This window comes from Anopheles moucheti, chromosome X (assembly GCF_943734755.1).
Source record: "Anopheles moucheti chromosome X, idAnoMoucSN_F20_07, whole genome shotgun sequence".
Classification (NCBI taxonomy): domain Eukaryota; kingdom Metazoa; phylum Arthropoda; class Insecta; order Diptera; family Culicidae; genus Anopheles; species Anopheles moucheti.
In genome coordinates, this window is record NC_069142.1 from 167,486 (window position 1) to 188,641 (window position 21,156).

The 21,156-nt window shown below is 36.9% G+C and overlaps 3 protein-coding genes across 6 annotated transcripts; 1 reads left to right on the plus strand and 2 right to left on the minus strand.

The window, feature by feature from the left end:
- Positions 1-4,089: 4,089 nt before the first annotated feature.
- LOC128307339 (ubiquitin-conjugating enzyme E2 H) lies at positions 4,090-9,079 on the minus strand. 4 transcript variants are annotated; one of them, XM_053045122.1, is made up of 3 exons: positions 8,839-9,050; positions 8,576-8,752; positions 4,090-6,430 (listed from the first exon to the last, which is right to left on the minus strand). In XM_053045122.1, the coding sequence occupies exon 3, from the start codon at positions 6,353-6,355 to the stop codon at positions 5,807-5,809; it is 549 nt and encodes a 182-aa protein (XP_052901082.1). In that variant the 5' UTR covers positions 6,356-6,430; positions 8,576-8,752; positions 8,839-9,050; the 3' UTR covers positions 4,090-5,806. The 4 variants fall into 4 exon arrangements, with proteins under 4 accessions (XP_052901082.1, XP_052901084.1, XP_052901083.1 ...); XM_053045124.1 differs by lacking the exons at positions 8,576-8,752; positions 8,839-9,050 and adding an exon at positions 9,064-9,079; XM_053045123.1 differs by lacking the exon at positions 8,576-8,752 and having other exon boundaries at positions 8,893-9,050.
- A 2,307-nt stretch (positions 9,080-11,386) lies between these two features.
- On the plus strand, positions 11,387-12,023 carry LOC128307157 (MICOS complex subunit Mic10-like). Its single transcript, XM_053044894.1, has 2 exons — positions 11,387-11,630; positions 11,743-12,023. The coding sequence occupies exons 1-2, from the start codon at positions 11,555-11,557 to the stop codon at positions 11,877-11,879; spliced, it is 213 nt and encodes a 70-aa protein (XP_052900854.1). The 5' UTR covers positions 11,387-11,554; the 3' UTR covers positions 11,880-12,023.
- Positions 12,024-14,056: 2,033 nt separating this feature from the next.
- On the minus strand, positions 14,057-19,238 carry LOC128306770 (dnaJ homolog subfamily C member 16-like). The gene is made up of 6 exons (XM_053044378.1): positions 19,069-19,238; positions 17,631-18,996; positions 17,330-17,561; positions 16,710-16,884; positions 16,441-16,645; positions 14,057-16,053 (listed from the first exon to the last, which is right to left on the minus strand). Exons 1-6 carry the CDS (start codon positions 19,236-19,238, stop codon positions 15,820-15,822), a joined length of 2,382 nt encoding a protein of 793 aa, XP_052900338.1. The 3' UTR covers positions 14,057-15,819.
- Between the last annotated feature and the right edge of the window lie 1,918 nt (positions 19,239-21,156).

The window sequence follows — 21,156 nt, forward strand, 5'->3', positions numbered from 1 at the left end:
TTACTTAATCTTGATTGAGTTTACAATCAAATGGAATTACTGTCCATCGAATAGAAGGGGGAGTTTTTCCTTCAAAATTATCTAAATTGACAATGAGCTTCAAAGCATACATCTTATCTTAAAACAATTCCAATTGACAAATTAAAAGAACTTTCACATCATTGCTTTAAATCAATTTCCTTGCAATAAATAATTCGATTTCGCGTTCAATACTCCGTGCTGCTTCAATCATACTAAGTAGGTTTTTTTATCATATTGAGCCATTACAAAGTATTATCAATATTTGTTTCACTACTGCAAACAGAAAGTGATACTAGTACACAGTTCTAGTAATATAACATTTCTATTATTTTTTGTTATGGATATAACAAATAAGCTTAGCTTAGATTATTTTTTTTAAGTTATAAAAAGTATTATCCGCATTCAATTATACAAATTATAATGTCTTCACTTATCTATAATAATAAAAAAAAATATTCATAGCTACGATGATAACACCATTATAGTATAATGTACACATTTTCATGTTTTATAACTATCGCACCTTTTGTTGAGTTTTCTGCGTAAATACTATTAATTAAAGTTCTTCTATAGTTAAATAAAACATTTGAAGTGTGGGTTAATATAAAAATGAGTCTTTTGATGACTCATCAAAGTTTACATTTGATTCATATGAAATTCTTAGTTCAAACAAGGCAACCGCCTTAAACACGATTTTGTTATTTTACCTTTGGTAGCTATAATCGCTCTACCAAAAACAGCATCAAACGTATGAACATCTCACTCTCACGTTGGAAATGTTGCACTTTTTCACTATGTTTGGTTTGTTACTATAATCAATTACGATAGTTGGTTCTGAAGTACTAAGTATGTAGATTAATGCTTGATTGTTTTTTGAACGCTGTTTGATAGCTGACCACCGTGGATTTGATTATTTTTTCTCTGTTGCAGACTCGAACACAGTCAACAGCTAATAAAACAGATATCAACCCTAGGGCGGATCCTGCATACTTTAAATAGTCTTCTATATTGAATGGATTGTTTTGAATTGTTGTTAATTGCAATACACTGTCACTGTTGCTCCTGTTTTTTTTTATTTAATTCTTTGTCTATTGCCTAGCTGTGCACCTTTTTTAATTCACTTGAGGATGGCCTGGTCGTAATTGTTGCACAAATCTCATCAGTTAATCATCATTGTTAATCATCGTTATCTGTTATTCAATTGGATGGTAAATGATATAGTAAACACGCTTCGTAGTTCGCGTAAAACAGAAGTTAACTCAGTTACTTGTACATTCCCCAGCCACAACACTACCTAATACAAACTCGCGTCAGATTCACTAACAGGCTAAAGGCTTTGACCGACGATATCTTAGTTTTGGGTTTAAGTTGCCCAGATGCTACAAACTAACTTTCGCGAAAATGTGCTTATTTGGCCACAAATACATATGCTTACTGTTTGCTTATGCTTGCAGCCACTGCCTAATCTATCATGGTATGAGTGTGCGCACGCATTATTTTCCTAATATGCAGCGTTGGGTTTTCCCTTGCCTTCCCTGTTTCATAACTCCGGGATAATACAGAGAACAGAGAGAATTAACTACTGTACATACCACTAGAAAGAGAGAGAAAAAGAGAGAGGTAAATAATGCGAGGTAGATAAAATAAGAGAGAGTAATTTATAGGAGAAAGGCCAGCTAGTATTAACAGCAGTAAAATTTCATATGAAACAGTGCTTAAAGAATACCCACATTCACAATTTTTCGACTTTCCATAATTTACGTCCAATCTACACGTGGGTGTTAATTACACATTCTACAAGTACAACAAATTTTAGTTTCTCATACTTCTAACGTCAACCGCAAGTAACAATAAATTGATAACGGTATTTAAAAAAACACACATGCTTTAAGATAGGCAACGTTTTTCCATATTTAGAACAGACTGTTTTTTTACCTTGATGCTCATTCTAAAGCTTCATCGATAAAAAAATGTTCTTCTCCGTTGTTTTTTCGCACTACAACCTATGAGGTCTTGTGTCCTAGGAGGCCAATTTTGATTATCCTTGACATTATTTGCTCGAAGCTGAATAATCATTTGGAAGCTGAATAATCAACTAGATGGGATTTGATGTGAAAAGAATATGCAGAGATAAGTAAATGTTTTCCAGGGGTCATGTGAAATATTGTTCATTTTTCGAGTTGATCAAACGCATTCAGATCTTAAAATATATAATAATATCCTTTTAAACTTCCATTTTAATAGTCTTTTTCAAATAGTCATACGGTAATTGACTTTCATGCTGAACTTACTTACGTATCATGCGCTACAACCGCTTCGGAATATGTCTAACGGTGGAGTGTCGATGTTTGCCAGTCTAATACGCCATTTCCATGTGAGCCTTGCACACCTCCTCTGTACATGTGGACTACCTAAACGAGCTTTACGGTATGAGTTGTCCGGTGTCATTCTCATGACGTGACCATCCCATCGGAGCTTGGGGAGTCTAATTCACTGCACAACAGTGAATTCATAGTACATTTCATAGAGTTTGTTATTGTAGCGGATCCATTGGATGCACCTCCTTTTCTTTCTGTATCTCGTCATGAAGGTTTAATTAGCTCGTGTGTCCCATTCCTTTTGTTAGTGTGTAGATTAAGTTTCAGCAAACATGAAAAAAATTAGGCATACAGCAAAACCGTCTATAAATTTGTCTGGTGGCCCGTATCGACTTTCACTGAATTATGGGGCTTGTAAGGGCTAGATTAAAAGGTAACTTACCAGGCCAAACCCTTTACAGTTCAAAACAAAACCTTAATAACCTTCATAGTAGGCCCCTCCTGAATTATATTTTTTTGCATATAGGAATTCCAAGCCGTGAAAGTGTCTCGTAGGCCAGTTGTTAAGGAAATTTATGTTCTTAAGGGTTGCTACAAAATTGGACGTCCGCAATCGAGTCCCAGTGCTCTTCAGTTTCTCTTTATTGCTTTTTTCAAGTGTTAACAAAAATAAAATATGTAGAATCACCCAGGCGGCGGGAATGATTCTGAAACATGTCGAAGTAAATAAGACAGGTAATCGATCACAAAGAACGCGATGTGACTGGGCGCACTGTTGAAAACTGAAAACAGAGTCTCCTCCTATCATCCTCCTATACTAACTTGGCCAGATGCAAGTAGCGAAGAGTGCAGGAATGTACACTCTCGTGCAAAAAAATGCGCATTACTTTTGGAGAAAAAAGAACTTCAGCGCTTGATTTTGTGTTGCTGTGGAGTGAAGAGTTCTTCTTTTGAATCCTTCGTATTGGTTGCAGCATATGACAGATAATAACGAAAATTTTCTTAAATCTAGTGTCCGCTAAAAAGCGTTCATTTGATCATTTTCTCCCTCATAAATTTGCTGGGGCCTAATATGGGGTGGATCGGTGGTATATACAAGTAAAATTCAGTCCAACTTCTGTTGTTCGAATGGTTTAAACTGTTATCAATACTATACTACCCATAAATACAAAGCCCGATTCTGGAAAATAATCTTTAAGATCTTTCGCCCCGCCTTATATAAACGCTAGGCGGACACTACAGCCAAAGGTGAGGCATGTTTTGAATATGTACAGGCATTGTCCATGCGAGGGCATGATAACATGAGGTCCAAAACCAGGAAGACGAAGACATCGTACGACGACAACGTACGATCAACACCAGGACGGTAAGGAAACGACAAAGAGCAAACAGCGATTGGATGAATGGGAAATCGCTACAATTGCAAACATAGTATATATATATATATATATATATATATATATATATATATATATATATATATATATACATAGTATATATATATTGCTAATATTTATATATATATATATATATATATATATATATATATATATATATATATATATATATATATATATATATATATATACTATAACATAAATTGTTGGTTTATTCTCTTTACTATAACATAAACTCAATTAAAACCGTAAATCACTAAATACATCTACTTCTCACAACACAAGCTAAGTGTGTAGAAAAAAAGGTCAAGATCGTTTAAATGGTTGTTGGCAGGAGGAAACAAAATCTGGCCATCACAAAGCGTCAACTATATGCTCTTTATATTTTTAAACAATGTCTCCAATGTGGTGTGGTTTTTTATGTCGTTGAAAAGCGAAAGCGCAACCCTTGCTGTCATGGCATATTTCGAAGTTTCCTGTTTCTCTCAGCATATTATTTTTCGTTAGAACGGCATGGCCGTATCGACTCAGCATATTGAAGTTAAGCAATTTGGCGTAAAATATTGAGATCGTATTAATTAATTTGTTTGTCGTTTGGGTTTTATTACATAGAAAAATTCCCTGTTTTTTGAAACGAACAATAAGTTAATTTTGTGATAAATATTAGCAATGTTTACATGAAGCTGTCTTACGGGAATACGGAGGTTTGTAACTAGCAAAAAACTCATTTAGCTAAGTATCAATGGGCTTATAAGGTTGTATGGAGTGAACACCTGCAATATTTGGAGCTTTGAATTCGTAACGAAAAAAGACGAATGAAAGACGTAATTATACGACTTTCAAGATGTTCAACTGTTAAGAGATCGTGTAGTTGGCAATGATCAAGGAATATGCATCTTGTCAGAATCCTACAAAGATGGTTTTTCGACTGCATACAAAGCATGATTGACTATAATGTTCATAAGAATTTCGGTCCCTAAGTATAGTCGCTAACACTGAAGTACTGAAGTACGTGAACACTGAAACATGAAGACATGACTTCAGATGTAAACAAAAGGAAGCCAACACTATTATTTAGTCTGTTAAACACAAATAACAAAGAGGCATACTGACATTCAACAACCAGATCTCGCTTTATGAAAAGATATTTGAAGAACGTTTGTAAACGTCCAGAGAGCGAGATGGCAATCACATAGCAAGTTATGATGCATTCATTGCATGCACGACACCAATTCATTGCCCAGTCAGTAAACAGAATACAGACGAAATGGCTTATGCATAAGCCCACAATCAACAAACCATTAAACAATACAATACGTTATTGTCAGTTGATCAGCAATTTACGAAGTATAGGGTCTATACTAAAAATATTGGGACATTTGAAATTTTCGAGTAATGACCATATATACAAGACGGTTTCACCAACACGCTATTTAGGAGTATACTAAATACGCCGAATTTGCAATCGATGAATTATTGATGATGAATTTGCAGCTAGAAAATGTTAAGATCAGTTCAAAACAAAATCAATGCATACAAGTGCAAAATCCTATCTGAAAAATATGAGTTGTCTTGGCAAAAATAGGTGTTGAGTAGCCATTAACAATTGACGTTGATATGAAGGTTTTCAAATTGATTTTTTTATGTTGTCTGTTCCTGTGATTACTAATTGCTCGACAATTCTTCATGTGTAACTTCAACGCTCTGTTCGATTTATTTTACATTACCAAAAGCGCAATAAATTCCGCAAAATAGCAGAGAAATAACTATGGATTTGACATTTATGCTGATATTAACACAACAAACCGTATGGATTTTATTAATGGTCTTGAATTTCATGCAAGTCTACCAGAAAATCAAACCGAATTTCAGTTTTGGCAATTTCCAGCATTTTTTTTATCGAAACACACTAAAAAATTGAGGTAATAATAATATCGTAAATAAGAACCATTTTACATAACACTGCAAAATTGAAGAAAAATCAATTTTCTGATTTGAAAAAAGTTTCGATTTTTCAAGACAATTTACATTACTAACAGTTCTACTCGTCTGCTGTGGACAGAGCCGTCGTTATAATTCCATATCCTGTGCCTCGTCTTCGCTGAAATCCGACATGCTGCTTTCACTATCAGAACTCTCGGCTGGTTCTTGTTCTCGGAGTGCTTCCTCTGTGGCATATCTACGAACATAATCTGCTACTTTCTTACGATACTCTTCCGGTTTGTGTAGATACATGGCAGCAGCATCGCCATTGAGAGGATCTACTGGATTTGGGTAAGTGAGTAGCTGGGGCAAGAAAGACTCGAATATGTTCGATAGATCATACAATGCCGTCCATGCCTGATTTATCACATCGAGACAAACTGTGCCTGATACTTCGTCGATATTTGGATGATAGATTTTGTTGATAAATCCGATGCTAGGTGATTTGAATGGGTAATGCTCCGGTAGATGAACACGCACTTTCCAAACACCGCCTTCGTATGGTGTACCTTGTGGACCAAAAAATTTTACACAAAACTCGTTTAAGCCGCCGAGAATTGTGACTTCATGTTTGCTTTCAATCAGCTTTATGACATCTGTGTCCATCCGACGTTTGCCTGCGCTTGGAGAAGACATTTTATTTTACTAATAGTAAATATTAGCCGTCCAGATGGTAGTGTCGTTAATCCAATTCGTTGTGATCTGCTGCACCTGAAACGTTCATAGAGAAAATAACAATAATTAATTATATGTGCATCTACAAGATTAACAGTTTTACAGGAAAAAGACACGAAACAACAAAACGTACTACGTAAGAGGGCATTGATTGTAAGTGAAAATATATTTGAATTAGAGATTGCGTGATCTTTTCTTGTTGTAGAATTTAAATAACTTGACAAATTCTTATAATGTCTACATTAATGTACCATAATGTAGCTAATCGTATGCTAAGTAGTAATTTGATAAATAAGGATACTTTGGTAACGTAGAAGTAGCGCCTAGACAAAACCAGTATAAAACCGTTTGCATATTGAAAAATAACGAATTCCGCTCTTATCTGTGATCATTTCTCCCGTGATGTACAAATCGCGAGTCTATTTGTTGTATGTTATTGATGGCATTTATCATGTTATTATTCGCATTTGGGGGCGGCTCAGTAGTGTATTGGTAGCGACGTCGGTCTTCGCACGACAAGACCGGTCCAAAATACAATCCTTACCAATCTCCAGTACGTAGAACTAACTATCCAACTCCAGGTATATAAAGTTTAAGAAAGTCAGAAATGCCAGAAAAAATCTACAACTCACAGGTTATTGTGCCGATAATTAAGAACAATGCAATACTTTATTTGAAGTATAAGTAGCTGTTTGCAAATATTCGCGACAGGTAATTGATACTTTTGAGCAATTGACCATATTTTATGCAATGTGTTTTATCAGATTGAAATGAGAGTAGCATCAGGACATCCACCAAAGACGACCTAGAAGGATGATGCGCATATCAAAAATGTGCCTTTTGGACACAGTGTGATGAAGATCATGGTATGTCATAAACTGGTCCTTGAGTCATAGCTTTCAGTGGACTTTTTAACAAATTGCTTGCTTTAGCTTTAGCTCTACTCTAGCAGCAAATTGATGGATTAGCGACCGTTTCAAAATAGCACCCCTTGCAAAGGAATAGGTCAGCATGGTGTTGCTCAACCAAACATCACTCATCTGTGCGTGCTGTCACGCATAACCCTAGCTCGTCACAAACGGTCAATGGATGCTCAAAAGCTTCAACGTTGAACAATTCAATTCAAACTGAAGTGTAATCAGTAGCCAACACTGTAAAGTTTGGATTATTTTTTTCTATTTTTAGCACTACAACCATAGAGATCGTGTATTTCTGCTGTTTCAAATTTTTCCAATCTTTTATGGATCTATAGCTGGATAATCTGTATGGGAGAAAAGATCAGCCTAGCATTCCTAAAAGGATTTGGTATCGGTCTTATCGTGCGAAAGAACTCGAATTAATTTCTTTCAATATAACGGCTTTTGTCGAACCAACTTTATCCATTTTTTCAGCGACACATATTCCAACAAAAATATTATGATGAGGTGCAGCTGTTTATAATTGCTTACGATAAGCTGTAATAGTTTACAGGTCTTGCCAGTGCTCTTAATAGTTTAATAAATGAAAAACTACCTGGTGAACAGAGATAAGGTACAGAACATTATTGTCTTTTATGTGCTTTATGAAATTAGTCTAGCTAAAAGACTCAGAAAATTATTAACAGAAAATACTCGCAATCAAAAACATATTAGAAATTTTAGTTTTTTTCCAAGAAGAACAGTCAGGCCGTATTGCTTTTAGGTAATCTTGAAGCGATTTAAAATTGAAACTGATTAAAAATATTGTAAAAATAATATTATGAAACGAAATTCCCTATGAACTGATCTGAGCTTTCAACACATTTAAATACAACTGCTCCTTAAGATGCTGCATTCATACCACGATGTTCGTGTATTCTTAAATAATGTGTTAAAGAAGGAGATATTATATTTATTTGACAGAGTTGGAAACAATGATTATCTAGAAGAAGTATATCAAACATACGGTTCGCGCGTTCCTTCAATTCTACCCGCAAAGGAATATCGAGAGCTTATATTACGACCCACGAATTTACACGAAAGTATAGTATGCCATAACTGATCTAGACATCAAATATTTTTACCATCAGCGACTGACTGATGTCCAAGAAAAATCAGACATCAATGCAAACAAAGGTTCACAGTACGAAATAACCAATGACACTATCAAGGGTTCGGGATCCTGTGGTCGTTTTTGTGCATACAAACAATAGGTACAACTTACGTTATACAATAAGCCATTGGCGAACGGAATCCCAAGACTTGGCACGAATTCTGTTTATTTACTGTCAATACCGTGCTCAACAAAGTTTGGATTTTTTGTGATGCAAATATGCATAGCAGGTATTTGGGTTGTTTTCCTCTATCACATTAAAAGCATATGTATTTTGTTGATTATACACTGCAGAATTAAAAAAGAACCAAAGCAAATGCTGTTTTAAATTATTTTTCACTGCAAATTAGTATCACAACTGTTTAATGTTATACCTTTCACGACTTAACTCCCCCTACTGGGTACATTAAATTTCGCTTTGCACGAACCAGGAAACAATCTATGCACGGTCACTGATAGTTGTTCTGCTCTGCAACACAAAATACAGCAATAACACAAATGTTACAGTCGTATCACTAAATCTACGTCGAAATTCGTAAAAAGATGAGAAAATCATCACCACGAATAAAAGCCATTAGGACGTACACAATGAAACCTACCAATTTATAAGCGGAGCCCAAAATGAATAAAATAATCGTTAATCCGTGCCCGAATAATAGAACATTCACGGATCATGAGTTCTATGAAAAAAACAAAACTTTACAGGGGCTATAGCATTCGTCCTCTCGAATATTTTCCCAAGGTTATTAAAACCTCATATATGCGTCAACTAGGTACCTAAATAGCGCGCAAAGTTTGCTACGATAATCGCTGCAATTTTGTAAGGACTAGGTCACAGCTCTGCCGCACACGATTTTACGGCATGCGATTTACATACGGCGCTCAAAAGTCTATCTGTTTGTATTATAGAGACTTTGGCCTATCTGCTGCATTCGTCTCTATTATTCGCAAATGTGGAGATAACTCCTGCGATATAATAGTGCATCATGTCAATATGTTTAATCATTTTAACACCGTGCCAAAATTGTTCGAAATGATTTCCATAGAGCATCAAGCCGATTGCACTTGGACCACGGCCGCCGCGGTATTGCGGAAAACGCGTATAACTTGTATGCCACCTCGCCGTGGAAACGCAGCCTTGTTCAAGATAGACAACTCTGCGGAATAACAGCCGCGGAAGATTTGCCAAGACTTTTGCGCGCCGTATGTAAATCGCATGCCGTAAACCACGTGCGGCAGAGCTGTTAGCCCGTCTCCACAATGGCCACGGCCGCCGCAGTACTGCGGAAAACGCGTATAACTTTCGTTGTCAAGTTAGTTCGGTCCGTGTCGGTTGTTGAATCTTCTGCATTTTCAATACTTTTTATGTCTCTGAAAGCTACACAGTCTCGCAAATTCAGGACATGCGATACCAGATAGATTATGCTCTTATCCATTTTCTTATCACAGTTGTTGCTGTGCATATTTATTACGTATGTGTCTTTTTGAGGCCAAAAATCTTTTTCTTCTTATAAGTAAATCAGTTCTAAACCATTTTGCACAATTATCAACATGTAACCAAATTCAAATGAAGTGGTAGTTGGCAATACATGCATTGATCAACCACGTTTGTTATTGCCACACGGCAAAATTAGCGGTATATTCTTTAACGTCAAATTCCATACAAAAGCATGTCGCAAATTCGTATGCGGCAGAGATGTGACTAGGCCCTGATTTGTTCGTTTTGGACGACTGGGTACTCCACGCACACCTAAACGTCAATTAATTTTCCATATTGTTATTGAATGTGCTGTCAAAATCCTCCTATTGCAGACCTGTGTATTCAACACATCCTAACTGCCCACCTGGCAAAATCCCACCCATACATATACAAAACCTTCTCAATAATTTCTCAATACCTTCGCGAAAGGCGTCGTTATTGAGAAGGTTTTGAACATGTGTGCGTGTTCGTGTCCCTCCGGCGTTCGTGTCCTCCCCATATGACATTTCCCGAAGTTTGCGTTCGGTTTTTGCTGTACGAACACGAAATTTAGCGCGTTTGCTCTGGTGTTGGTGTCGAATTTACCGTATCGAGCAATACGAATCTGTTTTTTTACTCAATTTTGTCAATGTGTAGTGGCAATTGCAACCGCGATCGGAAAAGATCGAGAGTGAAAGAAGAACACACTCATGCACACAGTCCGTGAGGCCGTCGGTAAATGTTGTGCTCAGCTGTGGTGAAGCAGCTTGCAAGATGGACGCTTGTAAGTCGGCCGTGGAGCAGTGAAATATTAGTGCATCATGTTGCATAAGGTAAGATAAAGTGTAAGATAATGTTTGGGACCTTTTCTAATATCATTTTTTTCTGGTTCCTTGTGTTTCAGACGACGATTCCAGGAGCGAACGACGGCGTCATTGGAAGCGTCATCCACACAGTCATGTGCACTGCGAGGGAAGGCTGCTTTCGTACAGCCGTAATAGTGAAAATAGTGAATAGTGTTGTTCGTTCATTTCTTGGTATTGGTTGTTCAAAGTGCAGTGAAAATAGTGTGAAAGTGATGTAACAAATATTTTTATAATAAAAATAAAGTTAAATATTTCGTGTTGCAAGTGTTGGGTATCGACTGTGTTTCCTTCGTCGCCTAACAGAACGAAAGAAATGGAAGGGAAAACTAACACTAACACATGGAAAGAAATGTCCCAATACCCGAAGAGAACACGAACGCCGGAGGGACACGAACACGCACACATGTTCAAAACCTTCTCAATAACGACGCCTTTCGCGAAGGTATTGAGAAATTATTGAAAAGGTTTTGTATATGTATGGGTGGGATTTTGCCAGGTGGGAAGGTCATCAAAAAAATAGCAAAAGAAGAAACTAACCGGGCACTATAAACAACAGCTACAAAACCAAAACCAGAGCAATGGATGACAGTCCGCTCCCACAAAAGCGATAGGTCGGCTCTGATTATACCTCCGCTATCGCGGAGAGTATAGGAGCTGAACAACAAACTATCAACCTACCAAGAAGAAGAAGAATCTACATTTGGGAAATAATAGCGATTGGAGCAAAACGCATTCAGCTTGCTGAAGTCAATAGTTGGCATCAAAATGACTCAAACATTTGCAGAAGATCAATATGGAAAGAAAGTAGATCATTGCTTGTCGGACACTCTCCTCAAATTTGGTAAGCAAATAAGTGTTTTGGAATGTACGAAACGTTCCATAGAAAGTTACATAAGCTCTTGTGGAGGATGTTTTTCTTCGATGCGGCATAACACATTTCTTTTCGGTTGTAGGTGGTGGATTGGTTCTGGGTAGTGTCTTCTCGGTACTATTTTTCAAACGTCGCGCTTGGCCAATCATTATAGGATCTGGATTCGGCATCGGTGTGGCATATAACAACTGTGAACGTTCCTTGAACGCTGACAAATAATTAATAATATATTGATTTATACGGCATGGTGGCCTAGCGAACACCGTCAAAAACAATGTACATCGTTCTTTATTAAAATTGGGGTAAACAAGGAATTTTACGGTTATAAACGCTAAATACATTCAATTAATAAACATCGATCGAACAGCCTTTCATCGTCTTCATTGCAGTTTTTACAGAACAGACATTGTTGCTGCGGGAACAAAGTTCGGACTGCTGGGTCCGCCGCCGTAGGTTGACCACGCGAAGGTTGGCCTACCCTGAGACTCTCGCGCAAGTCTCGTTCACCTTTCAGATCAGTTCGGATCAGACGTTAGGCTTTGTAGCTGGATTCCCAGGGCGAGTTTCTAACGTGGATCTTTACTTTCACTGAAAGGGCCGTAGAAGTGAAGGCGCTCGGAATTGTTCGGGTCGGACACTAGCCTGTTGTTCTGAATAATCAGAGTAAGTATCTAGTGTGGACCTCCGTTCAATTCGATTGCCAACCCAGCGACTTGAAGATACCGTGTTAGGGTTTAAAGTACAAGTGAAGTTTATTGGCAATTTCTCCTGCTTATATACTAACAATGTGTCTCGAGATTTGAAAGTGAAAACGAGATGAACGATATAATCATTCTCCTTACGTTAGCAATCTTATGTTGAAAAATCGAATCATTGTTCTTACTTTAGCATATCTTGCATTGTGAGGATCGAATTATTCTTCTTATGTTGGCAAATCTATTGGTGTCGGGTGTACACGCCCGTTGACGGTCGCATTGCGTCTGCTTATTTGCGATAATTGTCGTATAGTCGATTGTATTTGTTTATCATATCAAATCGGGATGTCTCTTATTGTTTATACGCCTTTCGAACGGGTTTTTGGACATTGTTTACTTATGAGTTCGCGGTTCTGTCAACTGTTATGATTTGCGCCCTCACTTTGGGTGCTAGCACGCTCATTCATGAGTTCTGTTCGCGTTCTTAACATTTCGACTGATTTCGCGGTTTTCTCAATTGTTATGATTAACCCCCTTCGGATTCTAGCATGCTCATTCATGAGTTTTGTTCGCGTTCGCAACAGACATGTCCCAGTCAACTTAACATGATCTTACAAAACTAACCGAGAAACGCTTTTATTTGCCCTGGTTGTTTTGGGCATACAATAATATTTTCATTTGCTTTGAGTATACTCAAATGAAATAACAACCAAAACTTTATAACACTTCGTTCCTTAAGTTTAAGCAAAATCAAAGATTGTCGTAGAAAGTTATCAAAATCAATTGAATAAGACTATTCGTTAAGTGATTAAATTTTGGATTTAGGTTTTATGAAAAAAATATCGGGCTATCGGACAAATTTATTTATTTATTTAATTTATAGTATGGCGGCAGTGCCGTATTTTCAACACCGCTTGTGTTGAGCGATAATAACAAGTGTCACAAGGCATTTCCTCCTTGCGATTTGCCTTATCCCGGGCATACTCGGTTGTATTGGATGTTGGAGTATGTCTGTGTTGTTTGTCGGTATGTCTATCGTTGTTGTAATCGTTATGTCTGTTCTATTGTTTTGTGTGTTGATTTTGGTCCGGTGCTATTGTTGTGATGAAATTGTGGTTGTGATGGCTGTTAGTGTGGTTTGGCCATCGAGCGCCACCTTTTTAGAGCCAGGAGCGGTTTTAGGCCGTCCCGGTTTACGCTTCGCGCTGGTTTCGATCTCCTTTTCGGAGTCCGAACTCTCTTGCTCTACCGCCATGGTAGAGCCGGAGGTAACGGTCAAGGAAGGAACGGGGGGACAAACTTACCGTTACACACGATAGACAGTTACAGAACAGATACACGCACTACACCACACTCGACAAACCTCGATCGAAACGAAAGCGTCGCTCCGCAACGTATGCGTACGCTTGCTTATCGCTGTTGATCGATAACACTCACAACACAATTGTCTACCGAGCGAAGATCGGAGACAGACGGAGACACCGATTAGCACGCTACAGCCAAAACGAGTAGACACGCTGAGTACGCAATCGCACTTCGGGGTAATGACCATTGGCTGCCGTATGCAAAATCTCCGTAGGTACGCTTTCAAACAAAATACGTCCTCTCGCTACGGAAGCTGGAGGCAGACTCTATCGGACAAATATTATTATATTTATTGTTTCTCAAGTGTTTTATGGAAAATAAAATTCAATATTCTATGATTCTATCAAAAGAGGTAAAAAGTTTATTTTTTGTTAAGAAAGCATATTAAATAACATTTATTTGATGCTCCTGTTGTCTATTTCTTCTTATATTCGGCTTTCTGTTTTTTTACAAGAATTCTTGATAACCATCATCCAAGCAAAAGACAGATGATTGATTTATCTAGATGTATTGAATTTAAGTATAAAACACATCATTCATGATGCCAACACATTTATTTGATGCTCCTGTTGTCTATTTCTTCTTATATTCGGCTTTCTGTTTTTTTACAAGAATTCTTGATAACCATCATCCAAGCAAAAGACAGATAATTGATTTATCTAGATGTATTGAATTTAAGTATAAAACACATCATTCATGATTTCAAATTTGTGTCGACATTAGTTTAGATACGTGTACCAATATTCTAAGTAACCTACTTTATTGCATATGATGTTTTGTAATGCCTGTGTTAGTAAGAGGGTTGAAGTGCGTTAAACATTTGCATTACGTTGAAAAAATGACTTCTGCGAAGATGTTAATATTAATCTCCAGTTGATGCACATTTTGATTTACATTGGTCTTTTATTGAGCTGAAGAATTATAAATGGCCGCTAGTTAGTCAATTTGCGTAAGGATCGCCTTCACTGGTTACTGTTACTATGAAATACAACCTGTCTTAGGAATTGCATTCAAGATTACTTCAATCTAATCAAAAAGAAACAAATAATAAACATCACGCACAGGCTTTAGAATTTGGAACAATAAATTTCACAAAAGCATCCATATGACATAATCTACTTCAACGTAGTTACAAGTAGGTTCTAAAATGTTAACCTTCAAGTTGTCGTCGATAATATATCTGGCAATGAGCCTAGCAATGTCTTATGGTTTACACTTAAATATCTTGAAGTTGACATTGGCTTACATGCTTTTACACAGCATCTTGTTATTTCTTAATACGTAACTTAATAGTAATAGCAAATTTCAATAAGGCAGATGTTTGTCAGGGAGATGCTAGTTCGGATATCAGCTAGATATCTTTTGCTTTACAGCTGATTCTATTAAAACATAATATAAAATATTGACTAGATTAACAAATCAGCGTTAACGTTCGATTAACGATAATGAGCTATTCAGTTGAAATGATCCAAAGCGAGGCATTGCTCCTGACATATTAAACATATGTTAGTCGTATAGACCTGATACACTGCCATGATTTCCAAATCCAATTCATAATGATATTTTTCTTCCAGCATCCAAAGATTTGATCTTTGATTTGGGACTGTTAATTTTGATCGATTGAACGGATCGGTGTATAATGATAGTTTTCCGCAAACAAAGAACGATCTGAATATAATTCGATCCTACAGTTTATGGATGTAATAGATTGAATGAGCAGCTTGATACCTTAAGAATTTCCTTTTTAAAAAAAAACTAAACTAAAATAAATAGCTAACTATCCAACGATAAACAACGATTAACCAAACATTATATAATAAATATCGTATTTTAGCCTTGCGACTTAATCTCTTCCCAGATAAAAATAAACCGTTAAAGCGTAAATTGTTTGTAATATGAATACTCCATAAACCGTACTAATTATAGGAGGGTGGATAAATAAAGTTACTAAGAGCCAGCTAGACTAATACCGATGATTAAAGAATAAGAGACTATACTAGCGAAAATTTCAACAAAACAAGTGACTAGAGAAAAGAATGAAATTTTGAGATTAAGCAATTGGAATAATCAATAAAGTTAGCTTGTGAGATCGATTGCTCTCATTTTGAAGTAAAATCCGGCCAATAGTTGATGTAATATCGATGTGTGGTTCCTTCAAACAGGCGATCAAGCCAGTTATGCAAACCGTCAAGAAGATTTTCTTCAAGAAGTATCTTTGGTTCGTATTTGTCCGACATAGATATTTCTGAATCAGAGCTGTCCATACCGAGGAATGTTCCTGCTTCGGGATCAGTTGGCATGGAACTAAGATGTCGGGTTATTTTTATCATGCGCTAGAAGTAGAAGAATACATTTCATTAAACAAATCGTCTAATATACATATAATATATAACAATAATAAGCTAACTATAGATATTCGACTATTATGAGATTATTTACTTCCTACTGTCTCTCTCTCTAAAACTTCATACTCTTAGATAACATTTCAAAAAGGATTTAATAACCCTCCATGAATCCTGCTTTTTTACTTATGGACCATTACCTGATGAATATTTTTCAATGTAATAATAAAGACATGTAAATAATATATGCCTCAATGGCACGCAAAAATTAAATAAATATTGAATTGTAATATTAAACGATTACAACATTCGAGAACATCACATTATTTGGAAATAAATAACAACATTCAGCATCAATTGTTTTTTTATATGTATTACCTTTGCTCCACGATTCGATTCTGGATGTTTAGCATGATATATGCAAAAATATTTACGATGTCCATTTAAAGCTATGACCGTACCAATACAGTTTCGTGGATTGATTTTCATCTCACGTGATTCTGACAACGACAAACGTAATAGTTCTGCGTACCATCCAATACCTTTTTCAATTAGCATGTGGGCAAACATGAGTGTTTTGTTCCTGAAAAAATAGAAAAATTAGTTTATAACAAACAACGACAAATAAGAAAATCGAACAAATTTACTTCCGATACGGCCACACCGCTTTATGAAATGAAGGAATCACTTTTGATCTTGATTGTAAATCGGTTAGCAATACAATTGTTCGACAACCTGGTTTAAGAAGTCGCACCAGTCCGTTATATTTTTCAGCTCGTAATTCATGTAATCGAAGTTCCGGCACGTATCCCATCGATTTTCCTTGAAAATAGCAACAAAAAATGAATAAAAAGGTAAACAAAACATTGATTATATGGAGCAGAGATATGCAATCAAATGTAAGCACATAATGCAATTATGTTATATTTATACGAATCTGGAGTGAGGAGTAATTCAAGGAGCCGGCTCTCAAAAAATTGCAAATCATCATTGATTAATAAATGTTTGCGGAATCATTATTTTAGTCTTTTTTAGCTGATTCACTTAGCTAAATAGTCACTGATTAGATGTTATTATAACAGATATAAAAAAACTTAACTCAACTTAAATCTCTACTTAATAACATGTTTCTACAGGCATTTATGAATTTAAAAGGAAATTTAAGAATTCTTAAAATAAAGATTCCAAATCATTCATCCAATTCAATAACCTGAATCATATTCACCCTAAATTATAAAAATCGATACATTCACCTTTCGATACCTACCGTTAGAACTGTCCATGATTTTACTCTTTTTTAGTTGAATGTCTTCCTCCTCTAAATGTAGTAGATATGACATTAAATAGCCAATGATAAGAATAAAAGCTATTGTACCGATAACAGATATTGCTGGTAAAATGTGCTCCTGTCTCAAATTGTCCGCCATATATTCTAATGCCAGCAATATACGATTTAACATTCGCATCACTGCATTTTCGGCATGCTCGTCAAAGAGAGCCTATAGGAAGAGAAACAGAAATTAAAATAATACCATCCAAATGCTTTCAATGTTTTCTTTTTTAATGACCTTCACTTCGGTTTCAAAGCTAAGTGTTTCTGAGGAGCGTAGCAATCGATGGATAATAGTGTCCATTTTCTGTCTCGTATAATTGAAGTATTGCTCCTGTGTATCATTTTCTAGCGCTTTGTCTACTTGTAGCGCAACTTCATGAACCCACTCATAGCGAATTTGTTTGGTATCTCGACGCCAGAAAATGACAATTTGTAATAGTGTTTCTTTAGATCGATTGTGCTTGGAAAGCGCACAGATAAAATCGTTTTGTTTTTCTTGGTATATATAAGCGAACCGAACTCGTTCCCGACTGAAAAGGGATTCAAGTGCTATTTTACGCATAACTGTCCGGGCTCCATCATGCAAGCTGGTATTTTCCGTTACTAGCACAACGCACAATCGCTTCCGTGGACGGTTCCATTCTGCAGGACAAACGCTATCCAGCATATCTTGCGATGATAGCCGTGGAAGTATAAGATACTTGTTGTGCGATATAATATTGTTCAACGTGGTTGTTGGAATATCCGACATGGTAACTGTAGCGATAGGTTGAGATGGATATTCATTGAATATAAGCAGAGTATCAAGTTTGGAATGGGCTTTAAACTTTGCTTGAACGTTCGTAGTTTCCTTGGAGTTTAGTTGAACGAAGCCGAATGCAACACGCTCACGAAAGTAATATGTAATTATGAGATATCGCAATCGTGGTTGAGCTCTCGGTTCAAGAATGAGGGCACGGACACGATTATCGGCCCATCCATCCAAAAAAGCATTAAGTGTATTGTCTGTTATTGGCGTTAACAGTTTATATGGTAGCTTTTGTCGTATAAAATCAACTACATGCTGTGCATTAAAAACACTGTCTTTATAGACGTAATTATGTTCATCTAACACCATAATCACACAAGGCAGTGAATGCACCCCGACTTTCCGTACCAGTTGTTCTTCGTGACCGGCATTAACAGAGGCAAATACCACTCCGTACGGCTCGAGTGTGTCAATTAACTTTTTAAATGAATTTGCCGCTTTCATGCATGCAAAGCACCAATCTGCGTAAAATATCAATATTTGCGGTGTCGAACGACTTTTCGGCAAAATATTCGTTTCATAATATTTTGTGGTAATGGAAAGGCGATGGTACAAGCCTATATCCTGATCGTGAAAGTTGAAGTTATGTGCACCGTAAAAATGCTCGAAAGGATCTTTAAAGCGACCATAGCTGCTATAATCTGGGCGATTCCGTTCCAGCACTACGTCCTCATTTGTTATTCCGTACTGGTCGTACGCAACGCGACGGTCCGTATCGGATAATAGTTCGTAGGCCTGTTTGATTTCCACAAATTTGGTTTCTGCTTCAGGATGGTTTGATTTATCGGGATGCCTGCAGGAAATGTTAATAAGTTTAGCAAACAAAATCAAGCAAAAGAATCGATTTTTCAATGACATTGCCTACCATTCCTTGGCCAATTGTTTATATGCACGGCGTATGTCCTGCATGGATGATCGTTTATGTACACCTAGGATTGCATAGGGATCGTTGTAGGTGCTTAAACATAAACCAATAGTACCCAAAAATAAAGTTAAACCAATCCAATAAACGACGGTTTTTTTTCGACGGCACATCGTTGCTATATCGTAAACAATTGTGCAAGTTAACTGGTTGTGTTGTTTGGTATTATGTTTATTGTCACTATACTTAAGTAAACTTCAAACAGCACTACAATACACGCTGTATTTTATTAAAAAAAAATAAAACACTGGTCACAAATAGAAACAACTAAAATTTTACAGATTTTTTATGGGCAAATTGGGAAGGCATACCCATACATACAGTATTGACTGTAGCATAATAATTGTACATGGTATGTACAATTCCATCAAAGCAACTCCATGTTTGATTTAAATTTGACATAACGATACACTCGAGATACGAGAAATGCTTTGGCATGCTTTATTCGCGTATCTTAGGAAATAATTGAAACTATTTCACTAGGTAGCATTTTTCTTAAGATATTTGTTTTTAATTAGGATCTTACAATTTTTAACAACATTTTTCACAATTTCTGAAAAAACTTCAGAAGAAGGACTTTTCATCAAATACCATCGAGGAAAATCGCTCTGAGATAAATCGCACCAGATTTTTTTGCACGATTAACCGTCAACTCTACGACCGGATACACGGGTATTACAGGCAGTCCCTGAGATACGCGGATCCTCTTAAACGCGGATTCGGAGATACGCGGTTTTTGGAAATTTGACAGCTGAGCTAGTTTATAGCACAAAATTTAAGCAAAATGGTGAAAAATTGGTCGAACATATCTTTTATGTCACATGAAACATTTGTTTTTAACCTTTAATGTAACCTTTGTATGTAAACATTTAATGTAACCTTTGTGAAAATCGCCTGATCCTTTGCATAAATCAAATGCAGAGAAGGAAGTCGACTCTGTGACTTTGAGGTATAAACGAAAATGCACCAGGATTCGACTTACGCGGATTTTTCCCGGGTTATAGCGGTCCGCTATAATAGCGCATCTCGGGGACTGCCTGTATATATGTTTTGTAGGGTGTGACATAATAAAACTAAATGGCCGAATTACTAAAGTAGTTGTTCTGTTGTCTCTGAAAACCCCTAGGTTCGATTCTCATAAAATGATATTTTTTTTTTTTTTATTATCGTTAGAACGGCCAGGCCGTATATCTTAAAAATGATAATTAATAAATAAGAAAAAAGAAACATAAAGCCATAAATACGAACAGCTCCACCGTGTAGTCAGGCATTCACATTTCAGGCGGAAAACGCGTATAAATCTTGTATGCCACTTGGTCGCCTGCCAAATCTCCGCGGCAGGCTGTCATTCTCCGCGGCAAGCTGTCAATTTCCGCGGTTGTGAACAGTTCCGCAGACTTGTCCATCTTGAACAAAGCCGCGTTTCCGCGCCTGTTTGACAGTCTGCCGCGGAGATTTGGCAGGCGACCGCGGCCAAGTGGCATATGCGTTTTCCGCGGTACCGCGGCGGCCGCGGCCCGTGTGGAGGAGGCCTAACATATGCTCGAATTTAGCAAATTCGAGTTGTTTTGCACCGGAAACAGTTTTTAAACATTGGCGGTTGATCTAAGCACGGAATTAAACTTTTTCCCATGGTCTTTGTGCGAAAATAATGTATTTCAGCAATAAAATAGATTCTTGTTACGCTACGCGGGGGATTTTGCGTCCACACTTGTTACGGTCCGTTCAGTGTTGCCCAATCATCCTAAAACGCAATTTTATGTCAATTTGGTTGCCAGAAACGCCGATTTTCTGCTCGACAACACCAAGGGAAAGATAAAGAGTTAAATAAACGTGTTTTTGTCGGTAATATTTTAAAATACGGTTGTTTTCTTGATAGAAATATCATTCAGGAGACTTTCCCGAAACTATCCAAATATATTGAGTAGCTGCATCACCTTCATGAGCTGTTACCGATTATAAATAGGATCGCCAGCAGTGAAGCAGACGGCTTGAAAGATCCTTCTACAGAATGATTGTGTTTTTGAACAG